This window comes from Microtus oregoni, unplaced genomic scaffold, assembly GCF_018167655.1.
Source record: "Microtus oregoni isolate MIOR12 unplaced genomic scaffold, Mior012 000010F_ref0000083, whole genome shotgun sequence".
NCBI classification, from domain to species: Eukaryota; Metazoa; Chordata; class Mammalia; order Rodentia; family Cricetidae; genus Microtus; species Microtus oregoni.
The window spans coordinates 18,841,662-18,854,758 of NW_024543069.1; the positions used below are offsets into that span (position 1 = coordinate 18,841,662).

Genomic DNA, 13,097 nt, shown 5'->3' on the forward strand with positions numbered 1-13,097 from the left:
TATATGTCAGGTTTATTCAAATATTTATTTATATGCAGAACATAATACAATGCTGCTACAAATGTTTGCTTAATATAATATAATATTCTCATTATTATGCAAGTAGCTTATGTATCCCTAAGTTTAACTTCAATGTGTGATTAATATTGCCCAGATATTTCTTCATTAAGTGAATTATTTATATAATTTTGACCAGCATTTAGTTTCCTGCCATCTAGTGCTCTCCTAGTGCTTACTTGACATAGTAGGTTTTATTTTTTTAAAATAATCTGTTCTATAGGCTTTAGCCTTTGCGTTGATTAAATGTAACTCATAAATTATTTTTAAATTCTTGTCACTACTTTTTTTAAAATGACTCCAGAAAGTGGATTTTAATCTTTCCTGTGCTGTGAGTCTCACTAAGATGTGTTTCACTGATGTGAAAGAAATTGATCTTCTCGGGCTGGAGACATGGCTCAGAGGTTAAGAGCATTGCCTGCTCGTCCAAAGGACGTGAGTTCAATTCCCAGCAACCACATGGTGGCTCAAAACCACCTGTAATGAGGTCTGGTGCCCTCTTCTGGGGTGCACCACAGACAGAATATTGTATACATAATAAATAAATAAATAAATAAATAAATAAATAAATAAATAAATAAATACTTAAAAAAAAAGAAATTGATCTTCTCGTGATGGTTTTACTCTTGACCCAATTTTCAATAGATTATTTATGGTATCTTGTGTTAAACAAAGAAGCACAGCTGCATTACCTGTTACAACAGTGGCCTGACCTTAGAACTGAAAAGTAAATGAGTTGCTTTATTGCTGTGTTGTCTGGAAGACTTGGCCTGCTACCTTTGTCTTACTGTTTAGCGATTTATATATGAGGTAGCAATTTGACTATCAGCAGAGAGAGGTTTGGAGTTTTAGCATGGGGAATAAAATGCTCCTCTTTGGATTATCTTGCATCCTTCTTGCTTATTATACTTATATACCCATACCAGAAAACTTTGAAGAACCCTGGAAAGTGAGACTCATAGATATTCTTGCGAAAATAGCAACGCTCACGGTAATATATTTTTCCTGGGAATTTGGGAGGCCTTGTTACAAATGAAGTGTATTGAGTCAGTATTTTGAGAGAGACTTTGCTCTTTCAAATGCTTTACTTACCAAATAATATTATAGTTTATGTAGTTAACATTTGAGTTAATTGCTAACATGCTTTATTATCTAATGAAGATGCAATGTTTGTAAATGTGTACTTCTAAAGTTAAGTATATACTGACAGCAAAAATAACCAGGATTACTAAAGGAATATTTGAGTAATTGTTCAGATGCTTGAAAATATTTGATGGCTCTCAGAAAGACTCGTATGTCTTCTTAAGCTCACATGTAAAATCATTCATATCATAAAATTTTGATTTATTTTTCTCCTTCTACTGTTTTAGTATCTTTTTTTTCTTTTTAAGTAGTTCTTAGGCTTCCTATATTCAAAATTGTACACTCTCGTTCCCAAAGAAAGTTTATATTTTATTTACATTTACCAATTTTAAGTGTGTTAATAGTTTGTCAAATGGTGATGATGATTTCAATACAGGTTTATCTAAGTTCTGTGTTAATGTTAAAATAAAGTATCTTTTTATAATCAGAAAACATCACGACAGTGGCATTTATTTCTGACTTTTTCATATCACTTTATAATTATTTGTGGGAGCTATCTGGCTGTCATATCTTCTTTTGCATTAGTCTGCTGGGGGAGCCCATCTGGGAAGCTCACTGGCAAGCTGCACTGCATCTTCCTGGGCAGAGAGTGTGCTGTGTGACACACGTGCTTCCTGACATGTCTCAGAGGCATTCTGATGCTCAAGGGCCACATCTTGGCACTTGCTACTGCTGTTTTCTATATTAGGTCTGTGTTGCTAGGATGCAGATTTTATAATGACACATTCAAAAACTGAACTCAAGAGTACACCATGTTATTTTTTACCAAAATGTACTTCTGTCTGGAAGTCTTATAGGTACTCTGGGAAGAGGAAGATTTAGGGAGAACACATGCACAAACAGGTGAATTATCTTGTGTTACAAGGCCCCAGTAAATGCTTACATATTATTTGATTTTGTCCTTGCACATCTCATGCAGATAATAGGAGCATCTATGAGGTGATACGTGCAAGTGCCTTGTCGTGTTTGGAAGACATTGTATTTCAGCCATCTTTCCCTTCTGTGTTTCCATACCTTTCTTCTCCATCTTCTGAGATGTGCATTTCTCCTTTGGTGAAGGATGTGCTATTCACACTATAGCATTATTGCAGCACTTACTCTTTTTCCCATTGCATCTTTATGTGAATTTAGTGTTACTAAAATTAAAAAAATGCATGTATTTGAATTTTGTTTTGATAGGCCACATTTTTTGAAAATATGGGTCTAATGAAATTTGAAGATTTTTTCTTCGTATTAATGAGAACTCAAAATATAGAGGCAATTTCAGATGAAAACCTTACAGTGATTGACACAGACTTCAGTAACATTCCTGTTCGTCTGTATTTGCCAAAAAGAAAGTCTGAAAGACAGAGACCAGCTGTCATTTACATTCATGGTGGTGCTTTTGTCACGGGAAGCTGCAGTAAGTGTATTTTGTAATGTGTGTTTTAATTTGATTGCAATTGCTATGTGAAATGCAATACTCTGCATCTCATGATCTTGTTACACGTACTCCTGCAATGAGTTAATTTTTCCATTGAGCATTTAACAGTAGTCATTATGTTTTATATAATAAATTCACTTAAATTAATTGGTTTTTACTTACAAATTTTGCATTGATTTCTGCTAAGATTTTAATCATAATAAACTTATTTTGTCCCTACCTCTTGATATAACAACTAAATTCAATCCATAGTTAATTTATTTAAAAAATATTGTAAACAAGAATACGCTAATTGATTTTAACTACAATTAAAATTTTCAATTATGTTCAAAGCTGCAATTTAAAGTGTATTTTAAAGCCTAAACTTCTTATTATGAAAAAGATCATTTAAAATATTATCGTGCGAGGTATATTAGGCTTTAGGTAAACTAAAGTCCCTTTATTAAAAAGTCTGAAACTCTAAAAGATCGTTAAAGATAGATGAATTAAGGTGACTACCTAAATTTATGGATATTATAATAATGATTATAATATGATCTTCAACATACTTCTAGAGTTCTGATTTATAGCCAATTTTATGGTATGGACATGGTTACTTTGAGAGAGTCAAGTCATAAACTTCTTCCTCTCCTGTAAAGTAAAATATAAATTCTATGAAAGGATAGCTTGCTACTATTTAAGCTTTGGGACTGTGATCATCACCACTGCTCGTCAGTCACTCTCTGTGAGGCAATGCCTGGTGTAGTCCTTCAGTACTGCTCAGCCACAGCCTCCTCCAGATGTAACTGACCACAGAAATGAGAGGCAGGAGAGCAGTCACAGTGCACCAGGCTGTGAAACTGGAGTCAGGTGAAGCTGGCAACACAGGAAGCCAGAGCAAGTTTTCTGAGAAACCCAAACAGGTCATCAAGGCACAGCAAGCTTCTTTCATTGTGACCTAGCAAGAGTCTTCTCTTCTGGCCTGGGTTAGGACGGATTTAGTGGGTAGGAGTTCAGGAAGGTTTTCTAACTCCAGTGGAGATTTTTTTTACATGTGGTGGCCAAAGTGTAGACTGCAAGATTTTCATTAAGTAATCACAATTCTGATTTCTCTTAGGATTCATAGATGTGTCTAGGTTTCCATTGCCTGGCATTTACACAGCTCTGTTCTCTATTTATGTCTGTCATTTCAGAGATGCGGCCCTATGATTTCATGAACCGAATGACGGCCAGCAGACTAGATGCTGTTGTGGTGGCCCCAGAGTAAGAGACTGGCTATTTTTAGTATCGTGCCCTTGCCCTCCCACCTAAGCTAGTTTACAGAACAAGTTGCAAAATCCGCAGTGGTGGCTGGATTGCTGCTAGGAAATTTGGGGTTAAAATTGTTTTCTTAACCTTATAATATCAAAATTTCCTCAACAAAACTCCATTTTGCATTCATCTCTGCCATGGTAGACTCTTATGAGAAGCAGAGATGTGAACATCTTTGCCAATAGAGCAGTGGCAGCTTTAAGAACATAAATACTACTTAGGTAATACGTACGCCTATAGTGTATATTCATCATACCTAAGGGGATAATAAGAAAGATGCTTGTTAGTTCCTGGCTGCTAAGTCCCAAAATAATCACACAGAAACTGTCTTAATTAAATCACTGCTTGGCCCATTAGCTCTAGCTTCTTATTGGCTAACTCTCACATATTAATTTAACCCATTTCTATTAATCTGTGTATTGCCATGTGGCTGTGGCTTACCAGCTGAAGTTAGGCTGTCTTTCTCTGGCAAGTCTACATGGCTTCTCTCTGACTCTGCCCTTCTTTCTCCTAGCATTCAATTTAGTCTTCCATGCCTACCTAAATTCTGTCCTGCTATGGTCCAAAGCAATTCTTTATTCATTAATGATAATGACAGCATACAGAGGGAAATCCCACATCATGAGGGGTAGAAGCAATCAATATATGTTAGAGTCATTTTTGGGCCAAGTAATATCAATTAGAACAAATGTTGGAAACCACTCAAACATCTCAAGAACCTTTTCAATGACAGCTCTTATTAATTCATGAGTTTTATTCCTATGTTCAACAATATACTAGAAAGTTGATTACCTGCTATTGTTTTATGACCTTTTGGGTATATTCTATACTTCTTATGCCTCATTATGAGGTTGGAGAAAATTGGCTTTTCCCTCCGAATTTTATAACATAGGAATGGATTTACAAAATTATAGATTTTTGCAGAAACATTATAAAGAATTTTTTCTGACAGTATAATAAAGTCAGGTAGCATGAACTAGCAGGTTCAGTACTCTCGTGCTCGTAGCCACTGCTTTAAAGCAAGTGGATCAGTTATGTTTGAGAAATTTTTAATGTATAGTTGTAACGTAACTGTGCCTTTATCATTGTAATTTAACCAACTTTATCACGTTATAATTTACATAAGATTTTTTTAAAATATTTATTTATTTATTATGTATACAATATTCTGTCCATGTGTATGTCTGCAGGCCAGATGAGGGCACCAGACCTCATTACAGATGGTTGTGAGCCACCATGTCGTTGCTGGGAATTGAACTCAGGACCTTTGGAAGAGCAGGCAATGCTCTTAACCACTGAGCCATCTCTCCTGCCCAATTTACATAAGATTTTAAGAGAGTAAAATTATATCTAGTTTAAGGATTCTAAAATATTGCAGGCAACCTTTGTTCTTCACCATTATTTAAAATTGTATTTTGATGTTTCATGGTTGATATTATGCTCTTTTTAAACATTTAGACACACCTTAAAATTTAAAAATTCACAAGGACTATCTGAATAATATTGTTTATTATAGAAATATAAATAATTCAAAAATTCTAATGCAAATTGTAAGAATAAAAAAAATAGAGCATTTAGGACATGATTCCATAAAAGAACGCACAGGGAGATGGGATTAAGGATGAGGAAGTGAAGATATTATATATTTTGTCTAATGAATCACAGTATATTAATAATACTCATTGAAATAGCTTACATATCCACATATCAAACTGCTTATTTTAATTCAAATCCTCATGCTTAGGAAATGAATTCTACAATTCTATGAAATTTTGGCCAAATAAGTTTCTAATTGAAGACAACTACCAACACTTTGCTCTCAGGATTTGTGATTTTAAATTTCTTGAATAATCTAATCCATGATCATGAATTGCTTTTGAGTCACCAACTCCATTTTCAGGGCTTGGTGAAGTTACAGGCTTCATGAGGGTGAAAATACATGCTATCTTATTCTTCTCCTCATTGCACTAATATAAAAAAACACTTCTAAACCAGAATCTATGTCTTATTTTAAAATAGAAGTTATTTATTAGTAAGCCTAGGTTTATTTGATGGGTTTAAAGGTTCAAAGTAGGGCCAAAATTTATTTATATATCTGCTAGTATATTTTAGAGATAATTAGATACTTTAGCCTAATCATAAGTTCTTTGTTTCTCTTTTGTTTGTTTGTTTGATTTACCTCTAAAGCTTCAGGCTTGCTCCTCAGTATCTATTCCCAGCTGCCATTGAAGATTGTATTGTTGCGATCAAGTTCTTTCTCCAGGATAAAGTTCTGGAAAAATATGGAGTGGATCCTGCTCACATCTGTATTTCAGGAGACAGCTCTGGGGGTGGCCTGGCAGGATCAGTGATTCAATTGGTATGTTATGTGTGTTATGTACGATTGGAACCAGCAAAATTTAGTCCTAACGCAAAGGAGGTACTTTAGTTATTGTGTCTGAATGATGTTTTTACTGTAATCTATAAAATGTAACATAACCAAATAATTTATTCTTTTGCATTATTTTAGATTTAGATGTGGCTGTAGTCAAGAAATTAGGTGATGTAGCATAAGAATTTCATAATCCTATTCTGTGTGTGTGTGTGTGTGTGTGTGCACATGTGCTTAGTGGGCACTGAATCTAAGGATATATGTTCCCCAGACAAATGATCTACCATAGAACTACGGAACTACCTCTTTTTAAGCTCTTCTTGAGTTGGTTTCTTGTTAAGCATCCCAGGCTGAATTTGAATCTGTTCTGTATTATGGCTATGCCATGAGCTTGCAATCTCTCCCCATCAGCCCCCAGCTACTAGGAATATAGTCACACCATCGAGTCTACATTATCATACTATTTTTTAAAAAAAAAAATACACAACAATAACTATGAACAATTGTTTAGTATAAGTTTTATTGCTAGCTTTTCAAAGATAAATTATAAAATTTGTTTGAATTTGGTGTCATTGTATTGATGCAAATTGATTAGTTTCTTGTCTCTCTGACTAGAAGACCTAATAAGAAAAGGGTAGAAGAAAATGAGTTATTTGGACTTATGGTTTGACATGGTACAGAAACTGAAGGCAGAAAATCCATGGCAGTGGGAGGAGTTTATCTCTGTGGAGCAGACAAGTGAAGCTGTTTTAATACATTTTTTGTGGACATACAGCAAGAGTCATGGAGCAGAAGCAATGGAGGAATGGTGCCCAGTGACTTATTCCTGGTGGCTTATTCAGCCTGCTTGCTTCTATCATCGAGGATTACCTGTACAGGGGTAGAACCTCCTACAGTGGGCTGGGCAGAACAATCTCTTGTTTAGAAAATCTTCAGTCTCATCCACAGAATAAACCTACAAAGACATTTCATTTTTTTCCACTCTCAAATAAATCTAGCCTGTGTCAAACTGACAAAACAAAATGAAAGACAAACCAGCCAGAGCTCCTGAACGCTTGTCAGCTTAACGCACAGGCACATCATTATTTAACGGCAACCTTCCCTTTCTTGTTTATGCCCAACATGTCATATTAATATCATTATATCAATATGAAACACATAGCAACTTTGAAAGTCCCACAATCTTTACAAATTCAAAGACGTTGATGGTTTTCACTCTAAAATTCCCAGTTTGTCTAAAATTTCAAAGTCTATTCCTGTGGGTTCCCAAAAGATACTAAATGAATTAAATACTTTCATATTCCAAGAAGGAAGAATTAGAGCAATGTCTCAATCAGAACAACGTGAAATAAAAGTCCAAAATAGGAAAACTTGGGGTTAGACACTGCAAGGTCACTATATAGGCTCCAAAGGTCTTGCCACAGCACATGTAATAATTTTCATTGGACATTTTATATCCCACGTAACTAAAGAAGATTAAATTTACTTAAATCATGAAATATGATAGGTGAAGACATTGGATTCTAGATTAGCAGGCAGTATAGGGGAGGACGTGTGGCTATTAGTATTAATATATTTGTGACAAAACGTGTTAAGTTGCACACCAGCAACAATTAAGGATAATGGGATATTTTAGATTAATCTCTCCCTCCCTCCGTCCTCCGTGTTTCCTTCCATTGCTCTATGTAACCACAGAAACGATTCTATGCTGGTTATGGCTTGCTAAGACCTGCTCTGATAGTGCCTACCAGCAGGTCCTCTCCTGGCCTGCAGTCATCCTGTATATCCTGCTTTGTCACTCAGAGTGACATGAGTGGCATGAGGAATCTCTGCTACACCATTGCCTCTCCTGCTTCTCCAACCCTGGGGTGTCTCCTAAAATTTATAAAAGCATCTTCACGAAAAGTCTAGAAATAATTGAAGCAATTTATGACACAGTGCTTACTATACACCTCTTTGCCTGAGCTGTCTAATCTAACTGAGGAGGCAGAGGATAGCAATCTAACTGCAGTGGTTTTCCTTCTGAGGTTCTAGGGCAAGGGCAGTGGGAGAGAGGGTCTCGATGTTTATACAAGATTTAACACCACATTGACTCTGGGGTAAGAGTGACCACTCCCCCCGCCAAAGCATGGGTGTGACTTGGACAACTGCATCCACATAAAGCCTGAGAGAGCTTGGGAATTAATTCTAGACAAAAAAGAATAGAGTTAAACACAGCTTATTGATAGCAGCATTTTCTCAGGTGGGCTCTGTTTGCTAGACACAAATGTGTCTCATTTAAGAGAGGCTTCCTGATTAAGCTTTAGCTGTAAAACCTTGCAGCTCTTTTAAAAAGCCCTGCCATGAAACATTTAAATGGTATTGATGAGAAGCTGACTGCATGCTTTTTGGTTTTCAGCCATAGCAGGAAAAAAGCTGTGCCATTTTAAAATGCTGGCCTTCTGGGCCACCCTGCCAGCACAAACTCTGACTCTTTTAGGCAGGAGGCCTGGCTACAGAGCATTTTAATGCGGTTTTTGAGCAGACTGCTGCAGCTTGCTTGGTGGCAGGGACCTTGAAACACCATAGAGTTGTGGCAATAGAAAGCTATGGAATGGGCTGGATCCAGCCGTCAAAGGCATGGCTTTAATGCTCTCCATATTGCTTAGCAAATTAAAGACTCACATGGTATAGAAAAAGAGAGATATACAGTAAAAAGAGATTCAAAGATGAAGAAAGCCACTAAATATTTACAGTGTGTTAAAAACATATGCAGGCTTGGGAGAGAAAAGAAAAAGGGAAAAGTCTTTAAAGGAGAGAGAGAGAGAGAGAGAGAGAGAGAGAGAGAGAGAGAGAGAGAGTAGTTGGGTGTGGTGGCACACACCTTTAATCCCAACACTTGGAAGACCAGCAGGCAGACCTCAGCGAGTTCACAGTGTGGTGGCACTCCTTTAATCCCAACACTTAGGGAGGCAGAGGCTCACAGGTCTCTGTGAGTTCAAGGACACCCTGGTCTACAAAGGGAGTTCCAGGACAGCCAGATATACACAGAAAAACTCTGTCTCAAAAAGTCAACAATTAAAAATAAAAATAAAAAATAGAGGTTATAAACTAAAGCCTTGTAAAGTTGAAAAATAAACAGAGAGTCTGGATACTGTATGTTATTATGTTCTCTTTGAATTGTTTGAATGCTGAGGAAGGAGCAACACCAGCCAAAAGATATTTGTTTATAAATGCTGCTGTGAGATGTGAAAGGTTGGAAAAGGCAATGGTTTTGCTAAGATGTCTCCGATCTGGACCCCTTTGACCAAGGCAGAGCCCACGGGCTCTCTGGCTTCTCAATGTATGAAACATTTGTTGTTACTCCACAGAGCTGATAAGACCAGGCAGTGAGACGTCTTCCAGTACTCTTCTCTTGCTTAAGAAGGACCCTTAAGCCTGTTCACCAGAGCTTCTGGGGGATCTGGCAGGTGATATTCTGGGAGTGTTTTAGTACACTAGGAACCACTATTTTGGGTTTTATAATAATAAAGAACTGCAGTTTTAGGAAGGAATTAGAGATAAGGACAAACTTCCTCATATCTTTCCATTTGAAGAAGTAACTGTGTGGCTCAGATTAGTGTTAGAGATACCTCCAATTCCCCGACTCTTGTCTCTACCTTGGCTCTTTTCTATTTTCTAACCCATAAACGCACTGGTATGTCTTTGTTTCTTTTGATTTAAAGTCTGTGGAGCTTGAAGTATTCCAGAGAAAGCCACTAGTCTCTCTTAATTTCTTAATTCAATTTAATTCATTTTTTTCTTGTCTTGTTTTGTTTCTGTGTGGATCCATGTTCATGGGAGTATATGTGTGTCAGTTTGCCCTTGTGTGTACATATGTATGGTGAGCATGTGGAAGTCAGCAGTTCCCTCATTTGCTTTCCATCTTTTTTCTTTCTTTCCTTCTTTCCAAAATAGAGTCTCACTGTGTAATGTTTGTGAGCCTGGAAATTTCCAGCAAACCAGTTTGGCCTTGAAAATCATAATTTTTCATACAAGTACTTTCACTGTCCCTGGACCTTATCAGGATTATCTATCAGATTAAATGGCCAGTGAGGTCAGGAGACATGTCTTTCTTCACCCTAGCACTGGAGGCTAGGCTGACACTATGCCCAGGTCCATAGACTTGTTCTAGCAAAGATTTTAAACTGAGCCATCTCCCCAGATTTCACTTAATTAATAAGTTTCTCCTATATTTTGACGAACCAAGGAAAGTTTATATTGCAGTATAATCTCCCTGCTTCAAGCACCAACCATGGGCGTTTACTCAACTGGGGACTATTCTAGTTTTTAAATGGAAGATCACATGCAGGCATTAACTCAACTGGACACTATGCCTGTTTATATGCAGAAAAGTTATTTGGCTCAGTCTCAGTTTTACTGTTGTGTTCACTGCTACTTATTCTCTCAACTTTCTGAAACACTGCATTTTATTTGGAAAATTACCAGCCTAAAGCCACTGGTAGGAGAGCTGTAAAACACTCTTCCTTTTTTTTTCTGAACTTGCAGGACTTCTTCTTCTTCTTCTTCTTCTTCTTCTTCTTCTTCTTCTTCTTCTTCTTCTCTTCCTCCTCCTCCTCCTCCTCCTCCTCCTCCTGCTCTTCCTCCTCCTCCTCCTCCTCCTCCTCCTCCTCCTCCTCCTCTTCCTCCTCCTCTTCCTCATCCTCCTCCTTCTCTCCCCTCCTCCTCCTCGTCTCTGCTGCTCCTCCTCTCACCTCCTCTTCTTCTTCTTTGGTGTGTGCTGGGGGGAACGTTTCAAAACAGGGTTTCTCTGTAGTTTTGATCCTGTCCTGGAACTTGCTCTGTAGAGCAGGTTGGCCTTGAACCAACAGAGATTCACTGCTCTTTTCATCCCAAGTGCTGGGAGTAATGGCATGTGCTACCACCGCTGGGCTAAGAACTTTGTACCTATGATGTGTTGTGCATTTTGAAGTTGGTCAGATACTTTCCTTGTGATGTGCTGTTGAGATTTCAACTAGCCCTCTCATTTCATATAAATTCACTTTCTGATGAGGGCATGACCCTGCGCTCAGCACATCCTGAACTTCCTGTGGAGGGATGCAGACACATTTGGGGATGCTGCAGTCTGCTATAAAAGCACACTGCTGCAGGGACCCACTGCAAGGTCTCTCCTTCAGCTTGCTAACTAGGAAATGAAAGGAAGGATCTTCTTATGACTGTAAACTCAGGGCTCTTCCCGTTCCCGGCAGAGACAGATTACACGTGAAACATTCCATTACTTTCTTTTTCTCTTCTGACTGTTGTAAATTATTCTTTGTGTTTTCTGTCATATTATAACACTAGTAGCTAAAGGTGAGGCATATGATAGAATTGTTTTCAACATGTAACAACAAATGTTCATGCTCCATCTGAATGGGTTTTCGACATGCTGTTTTACCATATTCATTGTTTCTGCTATTGTAGATTCCTGTATGTCAACATAAACAAGCTGTGCATGATGACACATGCCTAGGTTAAAACCACATGGGAGGCTAACACAGGAGGACAGTATGTGATAGATAGATAAAAACAACTTGTCACCAAAAACTAAAAGTATTTTAGAATATAGCCATTCTGCCATCTCTAGTAGAATTCTCCAGCTCAAGGTCTTGTTTGGATGCCAAGTATGAAGAAGATGGAATGAGAGTCTCATTTTTGAAACCATGAGTAAATATTATGAGAGCAATACTCAGATACTATTTCAGTTTAATAAATTTATTTACCTCAGGACATTAAAACAAACTTACCAATTCTTTTTTGTTAAAGCTGTTGACTCATTAACACTCATCACGTGTTTTATTTACAGCTACAGAATGATCCAGAATACAGAAACAAAATTAAGGCACAAGCCATAATATACCCTAGCCTACAGGGGATTGATACGTGGACGCCATCTTATCGAGAGTATGAAAACGGTCCCTTTTTGTCAAGGAAGTTAGCAATTAAGTTGTCAACCCGATATGTAACAGAAGATGAAGAACTGCCAGAGGCAATACTGAGAAATGAGTACATGCCTGAAGGATCAAGAGACTTGTTCAAGTTTGTGAACTGGAGTCACTTCCTTCCTGAGAGGTATAAGAAGAACCATGTTTATAGGGAGCCCGTTCTTGGGAGGCTGAATGCTACCTATCCAGCACTTCTGGATAGTAGACTGTCACCTTTGTTAGTCAATGACTCCCAGTTACAAAATTTGCCATTAACTTATATCATCACATGTGAACATGACATTCTAAGAGATGATGGACTTATTTATGTCACCCGACTCAGAAATGTAGGAGTTCCAGTTACACATGAACACATAGAGGATACAATCCATGGAGCCATATCATTTGTCACAGCACCAATGTATTTACATTCAGGTTTGAGAATAATAGATAAGTATGTAAGTTGGCTACAAGAAAATCTATAAATCAATTGTACATATAGCTATCAGTACATATAGCTAACAATTTCACCCAAAGGTTATAATTTAAAGTATTTTAAAATTAAAGAGTCTGAACATGATTTGAACTTTGGATAAACCTAATTTTAAGTTAGAATAAATATGGTTAGTATATTGGGAAGCTACTTAATTTTGATAATTTTCAATTCAATAAAATGAAGATATTCATTTTATTGCCATCTTTAACACCATGAGTAGAGATATTCTCTGAGAAATCAAACTGAATAGTTCAGTACTAAAATGTGAATACTATTATATTCAAAAGGGCAGGAGATTCAAGACAGTGACAAGAATGCAGTGATGAATGAGGAGTTAGAACATTGTAGTTGCATTTGTTTGCAGTGATCATTAAA

General features: G+C 37.1%; 1 protein-coding gene across 1 annotated transcript; it reads left to right on the forward strand.

Moving 5' to 3' along the window:
* The first annotated feature begins 910 nt into the window (after window positions 1–910).
* On the forward strand, window positions 911–12,811 carry LOC121453022 (arylacetamide deacetylase-like 2). Its single transcript, XM_041659535.1, has 5 exons — window positions 911–1,048; window positions 2,380–2,602; window positions 3,796–3,865; window positions 6,101–6,272; window positions 12,109–12,811. Exons 1-5 carry the CDS (start codon window positions 911–913, stop codon window positions 12,709–12,711), a joined length of 1,206 nt encoding a protein of 401 aa, XP_041515469.1. The 3' UTR covers window positions 12,712–12,811.
* Window positions 12,812–13,097: the final 286 nt, after the last annotated feature.